This window comes from Hetaerina americana, unplaced genomic scaffold, assembly GCF_022747635.1.
Source record: "Hetaerina americana unplaced genomic scaffold, ioHetAmer1.1.p SCAF_8, whole genome shotgun sequence".
NCBI classification, from domain to species: Eukaryota; Metazoa; Arthropoda; class Insecta; order Odonata; family Calopterygidae; genus Hetaerina; species Hetaerina americana.
Window position 1 is genome coordinate 82,367,156 of NW_027287427.1, and position 23,075 is coordinate 82,390,230.

At 36.4% G+C, this 23,075-nt stretch overlaps 1 protein-coding gene across 1 annotated transcript; it reads right to left on the minus strand.

The window, feature by feature from the left end:
* Window positions 1-2,824: 2,824 nt before the first annotated feature.
* Window positions 2,825-21,804, minus strand: LOC139698152 (uncharacterized). The gene is made up of 9 exons (XM_071597076.1): window positions 21,769-21,804; window positions 19,367-19,474; window positions 16,351-16,511; window positions 14,510-14,671; window positions 14,324-14,430; window positions 12,651-12,759; window positions 12,255-12,382; window positions 9,863-10,055; window positions 2,825-2,906 (listed from the first exon to the last, which is right to left on the minus strand). The coding sequence occupies exons 1-9, from the start codon at window positions 21,802-21,804 to the stop codon at window positions 2,825-2,827; spliced, it is 1,086 nt and encodes a 361-aa protein (XP_071453177.1).
* Window positions 21,805-23,075: the final 1,271 nt, after the last annotated feature.

The window sequence follows — 23,075 nt, forward strand, 5'->3', positions numbered from 1 at the left end:
ATTCAAGTCCATGTTATATTCATAGCATTTCTCCATTGTTTGCCTTACGGATAATATCTGGTCAATGGTACTTCTACCAGCTCTAAAGCCACACTGATATTCTACCAGTATGTCTTGAGCATAGGCACTTATGGATGTTAGAAGAAGACTGGTGAAAATTTTATATGGTATATTCAGTAATTATAAATAAATGAAAGGACTAACTTTGTAGTTCCGCACGAACGATTTATTCACACAACCCGGGTTTCGAAGTAAAACTTCATCATCAGGTGAGCTCTCTACATTTGAAGCCCTTCTTATATATACAGCCAGGGCGGGAGTGGGGTTGAGATAATCAGGAAGGTTTGGGAGGGGTAAAGTGAGGGTGGGTTTGCGTGCCTGAGGGGAGGGCAGTTTGGTGTCACCTCCGCAAGGTTGAAGGAATGTGGAGCGGGAGGGAGAAGTCTACATTGTAGAGCTCTCGTGAGTCAAGGGATTAGGGAGGGTTAGATGAAGGGGAGGGGGGACGTGTGTCATCGGCAACCGTGAGGATTGGGACTTTAAGGAGGGGAGAGTGGGAGGCATACAGAAATTCATTAACAATATTTTCATTTAAACAAACACTATTTAAAATTTCTAACTGTTCCAAGGCGTCTAATCTATAGCCTTTGCTTTCAACATGTGAAATTTCGAAATCAAAATCACTTTTATGGTTATTATCAATCAAATGCTTTGTGAATTGAGAGTTCATCCTTTTATTTCTTGCACATGCACTCGTTCTTGGAATTTCCTCACTGTCTGTCCGATGTATATTGCTCCGCAATCGCACTTTAGCTTATATACGTTAAAGTTACGCCAGAAACCATCAATTACATTCAGTAATGTAATGCACCTATGGTTTTTGCAATCATATTTGTCACCTTTTTTTATGCGTTGGACAAATCAATCTTCTTGCAGTCTTCTGGGAACTCATCCAACTTACAAATACTACAAATTAGCTAATGTAATGCTCTATTTAAATCTTGACCTCCATTTTTAATTAATTTGGCTGTTATTCCATCTTCTCCAGGTGCTGTGTCATTCCTTTGTTTTCCAATACTTTCAATTACTTCTTCTATTGTTGGAGTGAGCACCTCCGGATCTTCTATGTGACTTTGTTCTTACTCTTCTACCCCTGGAGTTAATTCCTTAATATGCAGGCCATTAAAATATTCAGCCCATTTTTCTATCATCTCATTTGCCTCCCCAATGGCTTGACCATTTTTATTCCTACAGGAGTGCACTATGGTTGTTAGCTTTTAGTCATGAATTTCACTGGTTGGTTGAACTTTTTGCTTTCTTTAACGTTAATGAGCTCTTCTACAGCCTTTACCTGATTTTTTGAGCACTCTTTTTTTGTTTCTTTTTAGTAATTTATCAGCTTCTTTCCTTCTCTGCCTATACTTCTCTCTTGTAAATCTACATCTCCTTTTGTAACATATTTCATCTATCCTTGTTATTTTCCTGTATAGCAAGTTTGCATCAAACCAATCTGCATGCCTTTTTACTTTCGTGTTCCCTATTATGTCCTTTGCAGTTGACAAAACAGATTGTTTAATTCTTGCCATTGATATTCCACAGACTATTGCTCTGTCTGTTCTTCCTCATTCCTTGTTAACTTTATCTACCTATTTCTTTTGTACCTCAAAGCTTGCCCAGGTTCTGTTAAAATTTTATTATTCCATTTAACCCCTCCTGGCCTATTGAGCTTACTCAAGTGTGCCAGTTGTTCACTAAAATTTACTCTCACTAGATAGTGATCATCAGAATCACAAATCGGTCCTCGTGCAGACCTTATGTCTTATATAGAAGAGGAATGTCTCCTGGATACCAGCACATGATTATTTGATTCACAATTCCTGTCCCAGATATTTTCCTGGTACCTTAGTGAATATTTTCATGTTCAAAGCATGTGTTCTTTATGAGCATGTTGAGTGACAGAGCAAGCTGGCAGAAAGGCCTCCCATTTTCACTTGTCAGATCATGCAATGAGTACTTTCCTGCTGCAGAATGCAAGGAGTCTTCCTTAACAGTTTTGCATTAAAATGGCCAAGAATGATAATTGTTTGATATTTTGGCATTTTTTTGGCATTCTCGTTCCAGTTTATCATAAAATTCTTGCTTTTCTTCTTTTGTTTTTCCTTCGGTAGGGGAAAAGGCTGATATGAGACTGATGTTACGGAATGTTCCTTTTGAGGTTATTTTGCATAGTCTGTCCCCTAATGGCTCAAAATTCATCAAACTGTTTCTTATCCTTGCATTAATCATGAAAGCAGTTCCATATAAGCCAATTGAATGGCTGGGTCCACTGAATACTACTGTAAAATTCTTCTCATCAATTCTACCATTTCCTACCCATCTCATTTCCTGTAGGGCTGTAATATCCAAACCATATTTCAGAATTTCATTGGCAACTTCAATCATTCTTCCCGGTTTCAACAATGTTCTAACATTCCATGTTGCTAATTTCCATGAATTCGTTGTCCTTGTCTGTTTCCCAGGTTGATACCTTGAAAATCCATGCTTATCTATCCGAGGCATGTTTAGAGGTTTGATAGCGAGTGAATTTTTGAAGGGTAGGGTTGCTAGCCCTATGCCTAACCCCTGACTTGGAGGGCCCGGTGTTATATTCAGGGTTTCTTTCTTTCTTTTGAGAGCCTTGTTTCTTTACGCATTAAGAGCCCACTCTACACGCTATCATGTGAGGCACACTTAGTCTGGCAGTTCAGTCAAGACCTATCTGGCAAGGGAGGCCCTACCAGTAGCTATGCTACCGCCGGCATAGCTGTTAACATTCGTACCGCACTCAATCCTCCCCTGCTTGCACTGAAGGTGCCTCCGAGGGAGGACCCCAACCTGCTCCACTCTCTTCTCCAGCTATTTTCTTCCTGGTTTTTTAAATTAAACTTTTATTAAAGACATTGCAATGCTCTCTTACTGTTCCTTTCATCAATGCTTAGAATTTTTATGGTTGATGTTGGGTAATGTTTTATGCTATATCCACCATTTTAATGGTAATGTTAGAATTTTTGCATTTTGTAAAATCCATTTGAATGTGTTACTCTCTCCTTGAGGTAGCATACAATGGAGAATTAATTTTTTCCAATTGCATTATGTAAGCTCGATATTTTCTGTCTCCTCTTTACAGGTACAGAGTACTTGACTACCTGTGCGGAATTGATAAGGTGGGGCTTATTGCTGGCTCGGATGTCAGGTTTTGTTTGGCTTGGAAGGATAAGAAAATTGTCATTCTACCGTTGTACAGTCTATGACCATCCATAATTTAACTCAAACTGTAGATTATCATTAATAATAATAATAAATGAGTACATCCAAGGGAAAAATAATCACAGCACTCTTTGAACTGTAACTAATATTTTATATCTACTAGTGAATGAAAATTATCCCATGCCAATCCCAAATAACCGATGTCACGACCTTGCCTGCAGATGAAACTGTCTTTGCTGTTCTTGGTGCTGGTTCTCCCTTTTGAATCCATTGTTTGGATTACTCTTTTTTGTCGGGTGTGACGTAATGGACCCTTGTTTCATCCATGGTTATGAAACGGCACAAAAATTCTGCTTTGTTGTTGTGATACGTTTCTAAACTCTTAATTAAAGCATCTTCAAGACACTGGTTTCGCTCAAATATGAGTAAACGCGGCACCCTCTTGCACACAGGTTTTTCATGTCCAAATTTTTGTCTAATATGCAATGTACCACATTTTTTGAAATGCCCACTATGTCTGCTAGCTCGTGCACTTTCAGAAGACTATCATCAAGTATCATTTTGTGGATTTTCTTCTTCGATTCTGGTGTCGTCACCTCATTTGGTCAACCAATGGGATGCTCGTCTTGACAGCTTGTACAGCCTTGTTTAAACTCTGCTTTGCAATATTTCACTGCTTTAAACAAAGGAGCAGACTCACCCAGAGGAGAATCCAGTTTAGCTTTTATATTGGCTGGGCTGAGGCCTTTCAAATAAAATTATTGTATCACATAGCAATGACCAATTTCCATCATTTTCACAAATTCAGTGAAAACGTTCACTATTGATGGCTGCCAAACAAATACTAAACAAGGTGGTAAAGAGCAATGTGGGAGGAGCAAATTCAGGTCATCGTGGACAGAGGCCAACACTGCAACAGCAATGATAATGCGTTGGGGTTTTTGGTCGAAATTGAGCAATTTTGGTATTCGTTGACGATTGACCGATGCTCTTGATTCGACGATTGGCCGATGCTCTTTTCTTCACTTATTCAAGTTTTCATCTGTTGTTGAAGTGCTCAGGCGTCCAGCATGCTCTTCATCGTTCACATCTTCTCGGCCCTCTGAGAACATTTGGAACCACTGATAAACGTTAATTCGGTCCAAGGTAGCTTCTCCATATGCCAGAGTCAACATTTGGAATGTGTCCACGCACTGAAATTTGTTTTACGCACAACATTTGATACAGATTCTTTGATCCAGTTCTTTGAACAGGCTAAAATGGAAGGCAAGCCAAAACACGTCCAAGCAAAACAGCTGTCAACAATGAACTGAACATTCAAAATTGGCAAAAAGTTCGACCTAAGTGAGAGACATAAGTACCAACATAATAGAAAATCAAATAAATGTAGCCTGGGAAAATTCAAAATTCACGATACTTTGTGAACAGACCTCATGTGTACTGGTCAAATGTGCCTCATTTCTTTGTCTGTAGCCTCTGCCTTCCATCATGCCTTTTAAGTAGCCTCTACCTTCCCTTCCTTCCTCTGACCTGCTTGTAAACTATTTATTTCATCTATATATATTTCTTTTATTATGGCCTTCAACATCCACCACAGCTTCAACCATATCTCTCTTATATGGTCCATTATGAAAGTAATGTGCATGATTTCATTGTGATGCGACTATTGAGGGCAGTATGAAAACCGTTGGGGCAATATGGTGGGGGGTCTGCCCTTCCACAGCAGCCGGTCACCAGTTTTCTCCGGGTAGTCTGAGTGGAAAGACGTGCCTCGGCTGGATGTGTGTTTTTTGACTTTGTAACATATTGGAGTGATGAAGTGTTCCGTTGCATCGTAGATTGGCATTTTCCCTATCACCTTAGCATTAATTTTCGAATAGCACGGGTGGTCAGTTGGATAGTTTGAAGTATCGTATAATGAATTGTTAATTTTTATGCCCTCATAGAAATCTTCACGCATTTCGAGTATGAAGCTGTCAGTATCCATGTAAAGTATTGATGCACCCTTATTCTTAATATGTCCATAGAAGAAGTCATACATTAAAATTTTTGATATGTCCAAAACTGCTTGACCAATGTACAAAGGCTTGTTCATTTCGATGGAACTACGTCTTCTGTGAACAGCAACGAGATTCTCTGCGAAAATAGTGCGATCGAGAAACAAGGAGCTAGCGATTTATTTTTTTTTTATTTATCCAATCTTTTTTCATTATTGACGAGTTCGATATTGATTCGATTACGTACATTCTCCATGGTCTTGGCAAATACTGCATTGTTCATTAGCTTGTACATTTCTTTATCAAAATCAAACTTTATCAATTTACATTTTTCCGAATTGTGTTCAACGTATGACTACATCCATGGAGATTGATCAAACTCGATTACTATATGGATCTTTTTCAATTTGAGACCTGCTGTCAAAGCCTGTTTCAGTGTTCAGTAATGGATGACGTAACGCTCCTTATCGTCCAGAGTAGTCAATAATTTAGAACGTTTCCCCCCTGGAAGAACCTTTGTTTCGCTGCAGAAAGGGAAGTCTGAGTGTAAGTCGTGCAGCTGCATCTGGTATTCTAAATCTACTTCCAATATGTAACCCTTAGGAGAATCGTCAGGGATAGACATCACATCAACATGTTCTTTCCATTTGAATCCTCCCGTTGGGAGACATTGTGACAACAAAAACCCGTACCTACATATTATTCTGATCTACGTAGGCTAAATATACAGACTCCTTTTTCGAGTCATAACCTTCCATGTACTTGTTGTTTGCTTCCGCATATCGCTTCACACACTGCCTGATTCCCCCGCGAATACCCTTTTCAAACATGAGGATCATGTCATAGTCGGTCAACAGCTCGAGCGTTATCGCTGTATGCTTAAGCATTGCGACGGAAGAAAGTCATGGTATTGTGAAGTACCAAGCAGGGTCTAACCCATAAGTAGCCATGCACGAACTCCGAACATTTTCAAAAATATCAGCCAAAAGAAGAACGTCTGTTTTCAAATAAATATCCGAATATTCACCCAAAATTTTGACAATCAAATTCACCCCACACCTTTTTAGCAAATTCATAGTTCTCACTCGTAATGGTGTCATCATTCAGAGTGCTAAAGAATTGTTCAATGGGGGAAAGACTAGCATCATTTAATTTTTCCCAAGAATTTACGTATTCATATGGGAAAACACCCTTGCGCGTGATGAGATCAAGTTTATCTCTAAAAATGGAGGACGTTTGTTTGAATGCATCCTTGGGGAGAGTATCTACCAATTTTGAAAGAGAGGTTGACAAAAATCTAAAGCTGTCGACGAAGCGGTAGGAAAAGTAGGAATCTACGTGCTTTGAGAAAGAAATATACTTTTCCTTGTTGTTCGGGATGCAAGTTATCTTCATGTTATCAGATCCTAAGTGTGGTACAATAAGGTGGGCGTCGTAGTTTGATAAATTGTGGATGAAGACTGGAAGAAAGTTGGGAACTTTGTAATTTACATTGCATGTCGTGTGGGCTGCACCTCTGAAGTTACCCGAAAGGTGATCGTGATCCCTTACTCGATCTTCGCCCAACTCAAAGCCGCAGATGTGACAAAGAGAGGCTTGATTAAATGCGAGATTTTCCTCATCAGTCAATGTATGCATCGGTACAGCATTTTTAAACACGTTTTTAACATAGAGTGACATTTCTTTGAGTTTTTTGAGGGAGATTTGCACTGCATTTCTACCCTTGTATGGAATAGGCTCGGAAACCTTACCTGTGTCTGTCACCAAGAGAAGACAGAAATACATCACTTCCTGCTGTTGACGTGTTCGAGTATACGAATGCTCGTTCTGAGGAGAGCAACCTGTGATTTTGGGTAGGATGCACTCAAAGTCTGCATATGCGACACATGGAAGTCGAGCTGTGCGTGAAACGTTTTTGAATTTCAAAAATGCGTCATTACCTTTGGGAAGAATTATTTTGCTTGGTGAATTTCTAGCACAGTCCTCCTTATGTTCAGCAAGAGCTTCCACTGTGTAGCAGTGATTTAAACAACGTTTGCAAAAATATAATTTTGATTTATGCCTAGTCATCTGACTTCCCAACAATCTATTTAAGTTTTTGATGTAGCAGTAATGTGACTTATTTCCCTCCATTAGATAAAGAAGATCACGGTGATCCTCGAGCTCCTCATTGACAATTTTAATGGGGTAAACGTTATTCTTTTCATCCAAGCCGAAAACATCGATTGAAATATTATTTTTTCGTTCAAATGTTGAAATTTGGGAAATTTGTTTAATGCATATATTGCCTTTAAATGATGGAGTTTTTCGATATAAGCTTATACCATCACCCCTGTAGGTTAGTGGGTCCATGATTCGACTCCCTTTGAAATATATAATTCTTTAACTCATTTTTTACTCCAAAATGAATCAATTTTTCCATTTAATCTCATTTGTTACTTTTTCTAAGAGTTTTCAATAAAATTACATAAGGCTAAGGCATAATGTAAGGCAAAAGCAACAGTGATGGAAGATGAACAGAGGATATACTAAGCAGGACAGGAATGGAAATGTAGGCTTTCTTTCAAAAGAAACGTGTACTAAAACAAACAGAAATTGAATAAGAAAGGAATTCATTACAACATATAAATTTACCTCTCTTCAAATGTGAGACGTTTAAAGTATGAACACCAGGAAAAATAGTACTAGAGCTGATGGAAATTTGGTGCTAGAGGAGAATGCTAAAAATAAAATGACAGATACAGAAAAATGAAAGATGAGGTGCCCTAAAGAGAGAGGCCCTTAATAACCCAACTTCACAGGATATGTGACAGGATTGAGTTTCATCATTGTTAACGTAGACCATGACTGATGGAAATGTAGACAGGAAGAAATAAAGATGGCCAAGGATGAAGTACGGGGACCAGGTTAATGGATAATATTGGAGAGAGAATCTTCAAGGGAATGAAGAGGGGGGCAGGGAACAGGAGAGTTGCTGCAAACCAATCCTTGGGTTTTAAAATGATATAAATGGAGGTAATCTTGTCATGAATTGCTTCCAAGAATCACCAACACCAATTAAAGTGTATTTCCCCTGGGGGTGCATATAATTCTTAATATTTTCATTGGATGATCCAATGCATCATGGAAAATAACTATGCACATTTTGATACCTTGAACCATTTCATTTAAATTTGCCCAACACTCGATATCCTATACTAGAAATTCAGCTGATCAGACTGATTTTTAATGAAGTATATGGGTTCATTTGAACTCCATTTTCATTGATTCCTACCTTCAATCCTTCAGGAGGATTGATTGCCATTTTTCTTCCCCTTTTGCTTGAATCTTCAAGAGAACTTGCATTTCAGTTGGGGAAAATTAGTCATTCTCTCTTACGATTTCTTTATTTTTTTCCTTGAGGATCCTACACCATTGAAATTCTCCTCATCTCTTTCCATACCATTCCACCCCTTGTATTTCTGTGTCTATAATTCTTCTACTCTATGGGAACAGGAGCGACCTCGTCCTTAGGGGTGAGTGTCACTGGATCTGTTGGACAGATATGTACTAAATCCATCTCAAGGTAACAGTCAACATAGAATCCCAGGAATATTTAATTCTGCATCTTAATTATTATTCTCACAGCACCAATACCTTTTGGACCCAATAAGTCTCATATGAATCACATATTCACATAATGAAACTCGTGTTTACTACACTGTAATCCAGCCTTGTCGAAAGAAAACTGTTACTGAAGGATAAAAAAAAATTTCTTAATTTTCAAACAACCTTCTGTTTACTGTAGCCCAGTACACCCAAAATTTGAATCTAACATCCCTTTAGTACAGCAATCAATTCTTAAGGGGAAGCCTATTGTTTTACACTTATTTAGCGCACCCATATGCTTTGTTTTTTATTTAATTCAGTTGGTCAACTTACATAGGGATTTTCAGAACAAGGAAAACTGCAAAATACAATGCATAAGATATGTAATGGCAAATAAAAACAATGAAATCATTGCTGTTACCAAAAAAATGTCAGTATATCTTAATTCATTGGCAAATATTGGGTGATACAAACTCTGGTGATCAAATTTTCATATTTGGTCATCTAATTATTTATAACTCTGGGATTAAAATAGAATAAAGAATTTAAACAATAGTTTTTAAATAACCATGGAATTTTGCTGCCCTCTTTATAGTATTGACCTTTCATTTTACCAAGCACAGAAGTACCTTTATGCCTTCCTACAAATTTTATGCTTCTTCCTTGGAGAAAACCACAAAAATTAATTAAACTGAGGGAACAGCTTACCAGACACCAAGGCCAATGATGTGTGGAATGGATACATCAGGGTAGCGGACCAGTTTCTTTCCCTGTGCCCTTGTGGTTTTGCAAGAAGAGCTGGTACTCAAAATATCAAAAACTTCTTGGTTGAATCTAAGAGAAGCTTCAATGAATCACCCTCTCTTTCTCTCTCTGGTTAATAGCCAAGCCCTCAACTCACTGAACTATTACAAACTATTTTAATCCATAGTGATCAATAGTTATTTATTTGAAATGGCAAAATAATTGGGCCATAGGGTTGTTTTCTATGAATGGAAAATGTATGTGATTCATTCTTTTCCTTTGTCCACTCTGGATCCATAGAGGCTATAGATAGAGGTCTTCTGCCTGTATGCCTGTAATGCCATTCTACTCCACCCCAGCCTGGGTTACCATTGAAAGTAAATTTGGCCATGCACTCCACAATTCTTGCCTCCCATTGCCAACCAGCATAAAATTCAGCACATTTGAAGACTTCAACTTGAATATGGTAAGTTCTTCCTCCTTTAATTAACCAGAATTAAAATAATATAGCAATACAAAGGATTTCTGATGATCATAGCAATTGCACTATAACCAAACTTTACTTTTAAATGTAAAATAATATTTCAACGTGAGCCAATTTCATTTAGTACATAATCATATTGCAATTTCATAATCATCTTACCAGAATGCCAAAAAACTTAATCCTAAATTAGAATCACCAAAGAATTAAGAGAGATTGCAGCAGTAAACATTTAAAAAGAATTAAAGTTTTTTCTTAAGAAATCGTATTACCATTTTTAGGAATACCTTGACGAGTGATTAATTACTTATTATTTCTGTATCATGAAAATTAGTTTTGCTTTTTCCATATCAAATTGATATATTTTGTTTTATTAGTAGCTTTCCACCCTCTTAGGGCAGGTTTTATGGTGGACTTTGGCTCTATGCATTCCACATATTAGCTCTAACTAAGCATCAGAGGTAGGTTTTTAATGGGTTAAGTCTGAATACTGTGAATGTATTACTTATAAATGCCTGATTTGAATAAACCTGACACCCAACATTTCAATAAACTGATCTTCAACTCTGCATGCAGTCTATCTCCCTTCATTCCTTCCAGCATTCCTATTTTTTCCCTGCCCAAACACACGTGCCTAATGCCATCCCCTATATCAAAGACTTGCACATTCCATTGCCAATCAAAATATTCTGCATCCCTTTCCTGCCTTTGTTGAATTTCTTACAAAAATCCTCTCTTCTTCCCCATGTCATGCTGCACTTCTGTTTTGTTTGTTTTCATTTATGCCCACTTCTCTTTCTCCAACCTTCTCCACACCCATGGTTCATGTCTCTAACCGATGCCTGCCATCCTGCTCCAATGGCCATGTTTTCACACTGTTCAAATCCATACTCTCTATTGAAGGTTTCACTTATCTTTTCTTAACCACTTTACTCAATTGTCCATGTCATGAATTCTCCTTTTTTGTGACAGCTGATTGGCACATTACACAATTCTTCTTCTTATATCACTACTTCTTTAGCCATCTTATACCAATACACATCCAAGGTTTCCAAGATTCAAAAGACATTCACTTGCTCAAGTTTTTGCCTTTCTTTTTTAACAATTAATTTTGTTTTCCTCTTTCTTCAGAAACTCACAACCTCTGATCTGTTTGCAGTGCATCCCCTTCCATACCTACGAAACTGATTTTATGATGCCCTCTGCAATGATTGTAAGCCCTTGGCTAAATAAAGCATTGTCATCCACCATCCTGACTGAATTTATGGATTCCCCCTGACTTTCATTCTCCAGCTCTTCTCATGGCACTTCCACTCTTTTCTCCCCATATATCTGGAAAAGAATGGGTGATAAATGACACCCCTGCCTATTCCTAAAGCTGACCATCCTGTATTGCCATCCATTACACCTAGCTGAGTAGTTGGGAGCATGCACATAAGTCACCTATCACTCACCAATCTAATCCTACCATCTGTAATCTTTTTATTGAGATACCTAACTTACTCCAAAAAACTTTTTGAAATCCATAAAATACACGATTACATCCTGATTGCTCGTCTCTATTTGTGACCTCTTTACTTCTTTGGCATCAGATATACCTCTCTCTTTTCGGAATGCAAAATGACGATGCCCCAAGTACTCATTTACCCTCTTCTCCATTCTTTTACCAGTGATCTCAAATATCAGTTATCAAGTACTGTTACCTTTCTCTTTTTTTAAAATGGGAACTAACACTGAACCAATGAAATCTTCTTGCCAAATCCTTCCCTCACAAATACTACAAAATAGCCTACTAAATGGCAAAATAATGCCATAGGCAAAATTAAACAGGATAATACCAAAGTAAAATTTTCCAGCCCTTCTAATTGGAAATTTTGATATTTTGCAAATATTTTTTACTTGAGTGAACACTGTTTTTGCAATTACAATTTTACAATTACACTGCCTTATCTTTGCATTTGAGTTTATTCCAAGAAATTGTACCTTACTTTCTAAACTTTACATTTTTAATCTTTCCAGTCTACAAATCTCAATGATTTGAAATGATTGGGATCTAAGCCCAAACTCTGAATTGATGTTTTAAATTTACTATGTGGGAATTAACCCAATTATTAATTTTGGCCTTCCATTTGGTAATAATTTTTATTTCTTAGCCCTTACTCTGTCCTATTACATGCAATGATAGATAAATTTCAAACCTGCTTTAATTGAAAAACTGTAGTCTTTAGGTGGTGTTCCTGCTTCTCCAAGTTCATGCAGTTTCAAACTGCTATATGTAATTGGGTAAAGTTCTCCATTTGCTGTAGTGATGAAGCCATACTCTTTACTGTAAAAAGAGGACTATATTTGTAATTTACTTACATAATGCCTTTTGTAGGAATAAGATTAAAACTTGATCATCAGAGGCTATTATAAACAGGAGATAATGAATAAATTATTACCTGTACTGAAAGTTACACTTCAAGTACCTACCTGATGGTGATACAAAGGTGAAACAGTGGAATGAAAATATTTGTAATGGATTTTTTGCTCATGTGAAAAATAAAGTTATGGTTAACTTTCCAAATTAAATTATCATTTAGTTTCTCACATACCTTGAAAATGTAACAGGTGTACTTATCATTCCAACCGAGATGCTTGTACCATCTTGGAAGTGCATAAAATGGGTAACATAGCGATGCATGTGCTTCCACTTCAAAATACCTGAAACATAATCCACAATTAATAGGTGCATGGTAAGTACCTGTACAGCATGAATTGCATCACAGATGCAGTGAGTTAAATCCAGTGATGGTTGCGGGACATCTGCCATGTTTTAAATAAGATAAACAGAAAATCTCAGGCAAAAATGCCTTAAAAATTACGCATATATATTATTCCACCTGATGTTCTCAATTCATAATCACCATTTGGTAAAATTTCAAAAGTTTGATCAAAATAAAGTCTTTTAAAGGCAAAGGTTATGACAATAAAACACATATTTGATGCCACTTTTTAATGATGAAAACAATTGGTGAAACAATTCCCATATGTTTTAGAGGATGGATAGGTTGTTAACCTATCCATCCTCATCATCTACCTACTGTGCAACTCTCTCTTCCTTCATGTAATTTTATTGAAATGAAATAGGTAGCTTTGTAATTCCACACACTCTCTATTAAAAATACAACAAAGGTTTCAATAGTAGACGTCACCATCAAGTTGGCTACCATCATCAGACCTGAAGATGACATCCAAAATCGAAACCAAGGGCATATTCTAAATAAAGTGGGTGTAGAATTACAAAGTTACTTATTACATTTCAATATGTTAGGCGAATTCCATAAAGTTACACCGGAGATAACAAATTCTTCATGCAATCACAAGCTGATGCCTTTTTTGTGGCTACTCACTCCCAGCTACCCTGGCCCCTTATTCTGGTTCATCAATGCAAGTGAAGAAACAAGATGAACTTGCAGAAGTTTAAGAAATTGTAATGTCCAAAGCCAACAAAAAGTTTTTTGACCCATGCAACTATTGGCTGGGAGATTTATTTGAAAAGTTTGGCACAGGAAGATCTCAATGCTGAAACGCTTTCCAAAATCAAGTTGTTTTGCATAATGTTATACCTTATTATGTTAAACTTCAACGTGAAACTCTATAACCAGCAGGTGGATTTTTAATTAATCCACAAAGAAGACCACACATGCAGTAAGTTCGTGCCTTTTATTTGTCTCTTATTCCTAGCTTTCCTAGCTATTTCACCAAGTGGGCACCCATTAACTGCAAGTCAAGGCTGTTTGCTACCTATTTGAAATAATGCTTAACTCTAATGGCAAATACTTTGGTGCCTGCTTGTTATATATATATATATATATATATATATATAACAAGCAGGCATATATATATATATATATATATATATATATATATATATATATATATATATATATATATATATATATATATATAATTTTGAGGAGATGTTTTCCTGGCACCCTGTTTAAGACTATTAATCCTCATTAAAAAAATACTATTAATCAAAAAATTCAGTTGTTTCCTCAAGATTAATATAAATTAAAATATTTTCACTCAATAAAAAAAAGGATTTTAATAAAAACTTTTTCTAATGGATTATTTAAAATTTTCCTATTTAATCATTATATGTATGAGTGTATGATTTGATAATGCATAAATTGGTATGAACATGATGCATTTATGAATACTAATTTGAAATGCATATGTTGCTAATAAAAATTTATGGGAAAAAGACTTAAACTAATCTTACCATGTTTGCGACTCTTCAGAGAGTTCATTTTTAGCTGGAAAATTTCACCATTAACCACTGCTTGTCCAGTGATGTTGCCATGCTGCTCGAAATGGGTCAGATGAAAGCTATTAGTAATGCAGTATTTTGGTGTTAGTCTCCAGTAAGCACTACAGAGAGGCATATTAAACTAGTCAGTGAACTCACTCTTTAACGATTCCAAAAAAATCATCATTCCATGGTTCTTTGGCAAATATTTTAGCTAAGAGCATTGTATCAGTATCTCTGTTGACATCATAAAAAGGAAGCCTGGATGTCCAAATGGCATCAAGGTGCACATGGACTATGTCTTTGGTATTGCCTCGAACTCTGCAAATAAGTATAAATTAGATTGCTTGGAGGGGGATAAAAAAAGGTATGTTGGGCATTCCAAATTATATGCAAGAACTTTTCTACTCTGGATATCTTTAAAAATGAAGTAGCTTTTTATGTCATTTAAAAATATAACTTACTGTAGAATAAGCAAACTATTATAGGAACATTGGCTTTGGTTCTTTTAAAGGGTTGTATCATATATACTATATATGGGTGACAGATAATTAGAAGCTATTCCTTTGAGGGCTACAGCATCGTACGAATAAAACAATAAAGGTAATGACTACAGCTGCTGAAATGCACAGCAAATATGGATGTTTCACCATTTTATTCAGGAGCCATGTAGATATCAGGGGTTTTAACTGCTATAGATGGTGCAAACATAAAAAGAGCACAACTACTATTATAATGAGATTTATGCTTCAGTGTCTCTGTGGTTGCCGATTATGTTCCCATTCAACATTAATAGGGAATTTTTCTTATGCTACTGGCCTAATAATTTACAAAATGAAGAAAAGTGTGAAAGCAGTCCAGAAAGTAACTTTGATTTGTGTGTGACATGCAAAGTAGTAGAGGGAACCAAATATTTGCTGTATTGACACATGCATGCCTCAAACTGCAATGTTTGGAAGGCCAAACTGCTTGTAGTTTGTTTACAGTAGCCAAAAGCATTCTACGCTGCTGACATTCATTGGGAAATTAATGCTGTACATGGGCTAAGTTATGAGTGACATTGTTGTGCGTCAGTGGTGTTTTTTGTTTAAGAGTGAATGGCGGACAAATGTCCATGATGACAGAACTGGCCATTTGTCCGTGGTGAACAATTAACTGTTCCAGAAAATTGACAAAAAAGTTTGTCAAAACTGGCATTTTGCGATATCTGGGTTCTTTATCAAGTTTTACACAGATTTCTAGATCCTGACTAAAAAGTTAAGCTACCACTTGTGCTCATTGTTTAGACAAGGAACTCAAAGATGCCATGGCCGATTTGCCGCGATCTCTCGCAGTAGAATTTTTAGCTGAGGGAATTTCTGAACTAGCCTACAGATATGGTAAATGCTTGAATCTGTTAAGGAAAGAAATAATAGTGTAATATTCCAGTGTAGAATATAATAGAATAATATTCCAGTGTTTTTAAATAGTCTAACTGAGGTAACTTTCTGGACAGCTCTTGTATAATTAAGACATGAATACTCTCCTATTTAGATTTTTGCTCCTCTTTAATGTTCAGGAGTACTAGTCATAACCCTCAGGGTTTATGAAAAAATAGGGTAATAAATTTCAAATTTTAATTCAGATTATGAGCACCAAACCCAATTTCGCCCTTTAAATGATATCATTTACCCAAGTCAAATTTTACCTGATTATATAGAGACTTTTAGTCAAAAGAGATAGATTTTTCCAACTATTTATCAATTGAGGGCTATTAAAGAATGGTGCAATCCAGGTCAGAATGTTACCTTGTAGTTTCATCACCATCTTCATCTTAGCCACCACTTTTTGAAAATAATTGCTCAATTACAACACTGAAACTTGTAACCTGAGAGAAGTCACTTATCGTGTTGACTTTTAGGAATGATGGAAAACTCATGCACCATATATTTGAAGTCACTAATAGGTCATGTTCAAAAGAATGTCACCATTACTTACTGGTCATCAGTGTTTTAACTGACCTCATTTTACCATCATAAGAGATCTTCCATCTTTTTAGTGGCTGAAGAGGTGTATGATGTAAACCCTCAGCACCAAATGACCGTAATGACTTTTCTTTATTATCTTGAAATAATATAGTGTCTGGTAGCTTCAAGCTTTCTAGTAGGCCAATTTCAGGAATCTAAAGAGAAAAATATACATATGTGTCAATCTACAAAATTCTTATTATGAAGATTACTCTAGCTAGTAAAAAGTCATATGGACACAGTGGATCAATAAAATGACAAAATTCACAATGAATAAGTTGTAGCTGACACTGATTTTCATAGAGAATGATTTGAAAAAAGTGCAAAAATTGTGGTGTTCTCAATCAGAGTTTCATCAGGATCAGGATTAGAATCTCTGGTTTAATACAACATGAGGCATTGTATTAAACCAGAGATGCCTCAAGAACAATCATTGAAAGACACATTTTTTGGAGAAAGTTTACAGCGAAGTATGCTGTAAGTTTTAACTGTATAGAGAAATTTCATGATAGGCAGTAAGCTTTTCTTCATGGCATAGTTAAAATATTTTTCTTTTCAATGTCCAGCCCCAAAGTGAGTGACATGACGGAAGTGTGTATGCATGCCCTCAGAATAGTGAGACAATTCCTTTCCCAGCATTACCTCTGATTTCACAAATTCAACTATCACATGCTAAGAGAAATATACAGGCTGAGCATGGCTGATTGTGGCAAAAAGCATAATCTGATTTAAGTAATGGACTATTTAAATAGTTTCTCGGGTGCTAAATCCATTGTCCCTCCCCATGGACTAAAACATTGATGGTGGACGGGCTTGTGCATTCTGATGACTACCTAAGCTTTGCTGGTGGGAGTAAAGATAATTCCTCATGATAGGGTACCTCATGCCAGAAAAAGGTCAAAGGGTAGGAGCCAGAGGGAAGGCAGTCTGCACAGTATCTGTTCCTCCATGAGGTAACTACACAGGTATCTAAACTCAGTAAGGCAGCCATTTGAGTGATGGTATCACATTCTTGCAAAGCAAAACCAACAACGGCAGCACAGAATATAAGAAAGAGGAACAACCTAATTAGAATAGGGAAATGGAATATTAGGACAACGTTTAGGACAGAGAAATAAGAAAATATAAAGCAAGAGATATGAAAAGAGGATATGTAGCAATTTTAGAGCTGTAAGAAGTGAGATGGAAGGATTGTAGGGAATAGTGGAGCCATTGTTATAGAGTAGTATGCAATGGATGGGAAGAGAACCATTAAGGGGTGACAATAATACATATTAAACAAAAAGTAGGAAGAAGCATAGTAAACTAAGAGAATACAAGTGATAGAATATTATCAGTGGGAGTAAATGAAGATCCAATCAACTCGGTCATTGCTTACCTAAATATCATGGGGAAAGAGCTGACAGGGTAAATGATTAATTAGAGGAAATAATTGTGGGGGTTCCTGGAAGGATTTCGTAATGACATGGGAATGGAATGTGACATTAGGTAAAAAAAAGATGGAATTGAGAGAAGGGACTATAGTTGAGGAACTAAGAGTTACCACAGGGAGAAAGCAATGAAGTTCTGCAGGAAATGTAGAATAAAATGTTGTTGCAAAGAATTATGGGCAAGTTGAAATGTACAGAAAGGAAAATAAACGAGGTCCTAGGCATGCTGTCGAAGGAGAGAGGATTCTTGGGAAAAATCCAAAGGAGGCAGGAAAGATGATAATTTAGATTGGCATTGAGATGCTGAAAACTGTAACAGGTGGGAAAACTTTAGGCTCTAGAGAAGGAAGGAATTATGCAGAATAGAAGAGAGGTTTATTGCAGCAGTATATGCAAGGTTGTGTTTTGTTAAAATAGGTAAGGAAATGCATCATTATAAAGTTCTATGGTCTGTTTCAATTCAAAACCTACCTTAATCAGTAGAATACTATAAATAAATCCATTGGCTCACTAACCTGATCAGCAAGCATTAAAATAGATCACAGGCTATTTTAGCAATTAGTAGGTATTTTAGCAATTAAATTATCATAAAAATTTGAGAGTACATAATGATGAAATATGTAGTTCAATAAATAGCATTAGATTTCTAATGTTACATAACATGAAAATAATTCATCATTGCCTAGATAAATGCTATTAGTCTCTTACAAAAATATATTCAATTGGGAAAATTATGAGATGAGAGGAGCAAGGTAAATCATTAATTGATTTGAAAGCACAGTTGGTGAAATATTGGATCATATATTGTGTATAAATATTTCTTAAATTATTACTCAAGTTAGCCATTCTTTACCTTTTATGGGCTGTTTTAAGCAAGTTAAGTTTATTGACTTCTTAATTATTACTTATACTCACTCTTCACTTCAATCCTTTCTGCAGTCAGTACCCTTTTGCTCTGGCTAATTATGCTTATACTAATCTTTTGTAATTTCAAGGTCAACTGCTATATTTCTCTCCTCTAGCTGCACCTCAAATTTGGTTAATCTATCTTTCTTAGTGAGATAATCATGACTGGGTTGCGATCGTAACAAATATGATGCTCCGCAGCTCCAATACATTGAAGTGCAAGCTGAGTCGCCACTATACATACTTACTACTTAAAGATGCCTCTATATGACCTTTTGCTATAAAAATCATAAGTATAACCAAGGGCCTAGATAGGCATACCTAATTCTGGTTATTCCATACTAATAGGATACAAGAATTAGAGAATGTATATTTTGCAAAATAAAACCTTGTGTCTTAAAAACGTGAATATAGATTTGTGAATTGAAAATCATAATGACTAGATTAATTCAATCATGAACACAGAATGCGATGTTGCCCTTTTTTGTTTTGGTATTTGTTGGGCCATTTTCCAGCAAATGTTCTGTCTTTCAAACGGAAGAGCAAAGAAAATCTTTTTCATTTTGCAGTAATACACCTGCTATCAAGCATCTAACATTGGCATTTAAAATTAGATTCAATAAAAGGACAAATAGTTACTTAAATAACAAGATGGATGTAGTCTGCATATTTACATTGAGATAAATGAAACCATCAACAACTCCATTGTATCTTCTGCCCAAATAAGTGGCTAAGAAATATCTCTTCTTGTCAGATGCCATGAAGGACACACTATCGATTGCCTAGAAAAAAAAATAAATAGTTAATCTTAGAAAATATGGTAAATGGTTCATTGATGACATGATTAAAAAAAGAAATGAGGTTTTATTTTTTGCCACCCAGCTTATATAAGCTTCTGTATGAAATTATTCACTCGAATAAACTGAAAACCTCTTACTTCAGTTAAAAGTAGTATTTTCATGGTTAATAGGCAACAATAATCATTGTTTTTAGAAATCATAAGATGGAGAAATATCACAATAGATCTCATCAAAAATATTGACAACGCAAAATAGAGCATCTACAAATATACATATTTAGAGATTTATTAATCTAATAGATTTTATTTGAACATCAAGCCACTAGTATTAGACTCTAGATGTCCATTGACAGAGATAAAAGGCTTGGTTAATATCCACTCACTTTGAAACACAAGATGTTGAAATATTGGTGTCAACGCATTTAAATAGTCCAGGGTCTTAGCCAAAAAAGTATATTATGTGTTTAACTGTCTACCTGCTTCTTGGTTCATAAATAAGTACATTATAACTTGAAGGTATCTTACCTTAAGGCACTAACTATCACCGTAGCACTAGATAACTCATTTTCATTTGAGATAAAGCACTTAATAATTCTTCCATCTTTATTACGCACCACAAAAGTATTTTCACCCCGTGACATTACACACCTCTCTTTTTTTCATATATTCTTTTTGTGGAAGGCAACCAGGAAGCCTCCTTATATCATTTACCCCAAGAAAATATAATGAACACAATTTCAAGAATGAGTTCTGGCAACTGGGCTGGGTCCCTGCCTTGAAGCAAGGGGAGGAAAGAATTTGGCCGTCATCATCACTCAGTATCCTTGCAAAGCAGTATTGGCAACAGCAATAGGGAAGAAGGCAGAAATGAAGACGGCCAAATTTCTTAGTCTACATGAGTCTGAGTGAGGTGGGGGATACCAGTTTATTACAAAATGCCTGCAGGAAGAAAGAAATTGCATTCTGCTGGAGAACTAGTTTAAACATAAGGAACCATTGGTTTTTACACCTCAATATGCATAGGTATGCATGGAAAATACCTGGGGATTCAGAAAGATATGAGGCTATGTTATGGTCAGGCACAGATTAAGGAATAGTGTAATAAGTTTGCACAGTTTCTTGGGAATGGATGTGGATTCAGATCATAATTATGAAGTATAATGTCAGATTCAAGAAGATAAAGCAGGGAAGAGAGATGAAATGAAAAGAAAGGTTTACTAGAAGACAATAGTAAAATTCCTGAATGAGGACAGGAAAAGTAAAGTTAAACCATGAATTACAGATTAGATGTGGGGGAGCATCCAATGCCCTGAGCAGGCAATGGAAGAATGTTAGCCAGGAATTAAGCAGAAGATAGTATATACGATATAGGCATATTCAGTGTCATGGCATTTTACTGTGCCAAATCAATTCCAAGTACGAGTACAATGGCCAGTGGTGGAAGGAGGCTAAACTTTACGTGGATTGAGTAGTACTTATCTGATTATTTATCAGAGGTGATAGCTAAATGGCCCCTTGAAATGATATGTGATGGAATTGCAATAATTCTGGCTCATAGTGGAAATGGCTAAACAGATATAAGGGCAATAAATATTGGTGGTAACCCACATCCTCATAGTGCTTGGGTATGTCACCTCCTTAGAGAATGACAGCAGAAGTGGAGTAACATACGTGAGGGAATTCTTTACATAAGATTTAACTACAAAGGATTTATTTACTTTTGTGTAGGCACTTCCTATTTGGTTAAGTCCTTTGGACTTAGTTCAAGGAACAAATATCCCACAGTAGATCTATTTCATATACTAATCTAATTATTAAATGTAAAGTCAGATATGTTGTGTTCTTTAGTTTGTGCTTTGTTATTTTCTACTCACTGACATGTTTTGGAGTGGGGCAGAGGCATTGGAAAGAGGTCCCAAAAACTTAAAGTCCTTCCTTTTCCTTCATCAATCAGTGTTGAAAATTCATATGATGTATAGATTTCAACTCTGACATCGTAATTGAGATTACTCAAAGGATTATGAAGGCCAGAACAAAAGTAGTTATCAGTTACTTTCTTCAGATTATTTACAAAAATGTTTCTATACTAATCTTTTGATGTGTTACGTGGGGGTATTTCTTTCAATCCATTTAGGATTGACAGAAATACCCCCAAAATATTATGAGGTTAGGTATGGAAACTCCCCACATGAATATCTATGCTAAGCCACAGAGGAGACACTCAATGATCTTTTATAATTTTCATGCCCATGATTTATAGTTGACACCATCACCTACCTGGGGGTTGTACACAAGTTTTCTTGGAAACTCCATTCTTGCAATGAAAATATGATGCTTTTTACTTCTTTCCCCTGAAGCATCATCATTTTTGATTTTTTCATAAATCTGCAAGTATATTTTAAACACAATTAGTGTGTGGATTGGCAAATAAATGTTAAGTACAAGTCTGGTGGACCCACTGAACTCCTAGGACCCAGGCTAGGCTGAATTCCACGATTCTCTATTTCATGTGGTGCAGTTGTACTCATACTGATTACATGCAGGTGTTGTATGTTCTTTATGGATATGTGTAGTTGGAGTTCATTTTAAACGTACTTGAGATATCAGTTGACTTCATACACAAGGCTGTCCACAATCTTTTGGCTGATTGATTAACTGCAATTTAATCAAGGATTTGACAAATGAAGATCTTGTAACTTGGTAACTCAGTAACTTGGTAGATCTTATTATTGATGTGGTGGGTAATACACTCTCAAGCTACTGTGAATGCTGCAGACTCAATTCCGACTCCTAGCTTAAATATCATGTAGTAATAGCATGAATTTTTCAGAATTGAGTGAAGACTATGTGGGAAACCATTGTGAAGCTTTAGAGCAAAATATTTCCACTATTTCTTCAAAAAAATGGCACCAAAAGTGGTAGCCAAATCTTATTCCTTGAAAAATGTAAGGCCGCTGAGCACTGACTTTTCACAGAAATATCTCCCTTAAATTGTAATTGATGAATTTATGCTACAGTTTGTCTGGATACAGAAATTATGCCAGCATCTTAGCTTGAGTGGCTGCACAGCATGTGCGTCCGGTTAATAGGACTTGCTCTGGCGGAAACAAGAGTGTATAGGCGGCTGACTTAGACTGGGTCGCTGCTTGGGCTATTCCTCTCGGCCGTCGCCTTCCGGTGTTGGAGGCTCGGAAAGGAGGTGGCCGGGAGGGTGATTTCACTGTTGGAGGCTCAACACTGATGACATGAATCGCGGATTGCGGCCAAGGATCTGCCTTGCACATTTTGATTATTATTCCTACGCGATTCTGAAAAAAACTGGTGAACGCTAACAATTGTCTCTGTCATGAATTGTCACTTCGCCATTGTTATTTGTCGTCATCTCAATGCGTTGGGTAGACTGATATTTCATGATTCGGAGTTTTCCTATTTTGAAGATTTTTGCAGTTAATCCACCCAAGTTGCAGGTGTTTGCTCACCTCTTGCTATTGCAGGTGCTTACGCTTACCTCTTTGATCTTCAGCGCTGAATAGAAAATAGATATCTTGAAGTAGTACCACTTGTCAGGCTGCCGGTAGACGGAA

Excerpts from the sequence above, each read along its gene's own strand:
- LOC139698152 (XM_071597076.1), bottom strand. The coding sequence starts at position 21,804 with ATGGAGTTTCCAAGAAAACTTGTGTACAACCCCCAG. Across the intron at positions 14,672-16,350 it reads TCTTATGATGGTAAAATGAG|AGTTCGAGGCAATACCAAAG; the intron begins GTCAGTTAAAAC and ends ACTTATTTGCAG. Across the intron at positions 14,431-14,509 it reads TTTTTTGGAATCGTTAAAGA|CTTTCATCTGACCCATTTCG; the intron begins GTGAGTTCACTG and ends CATTACTAATAG.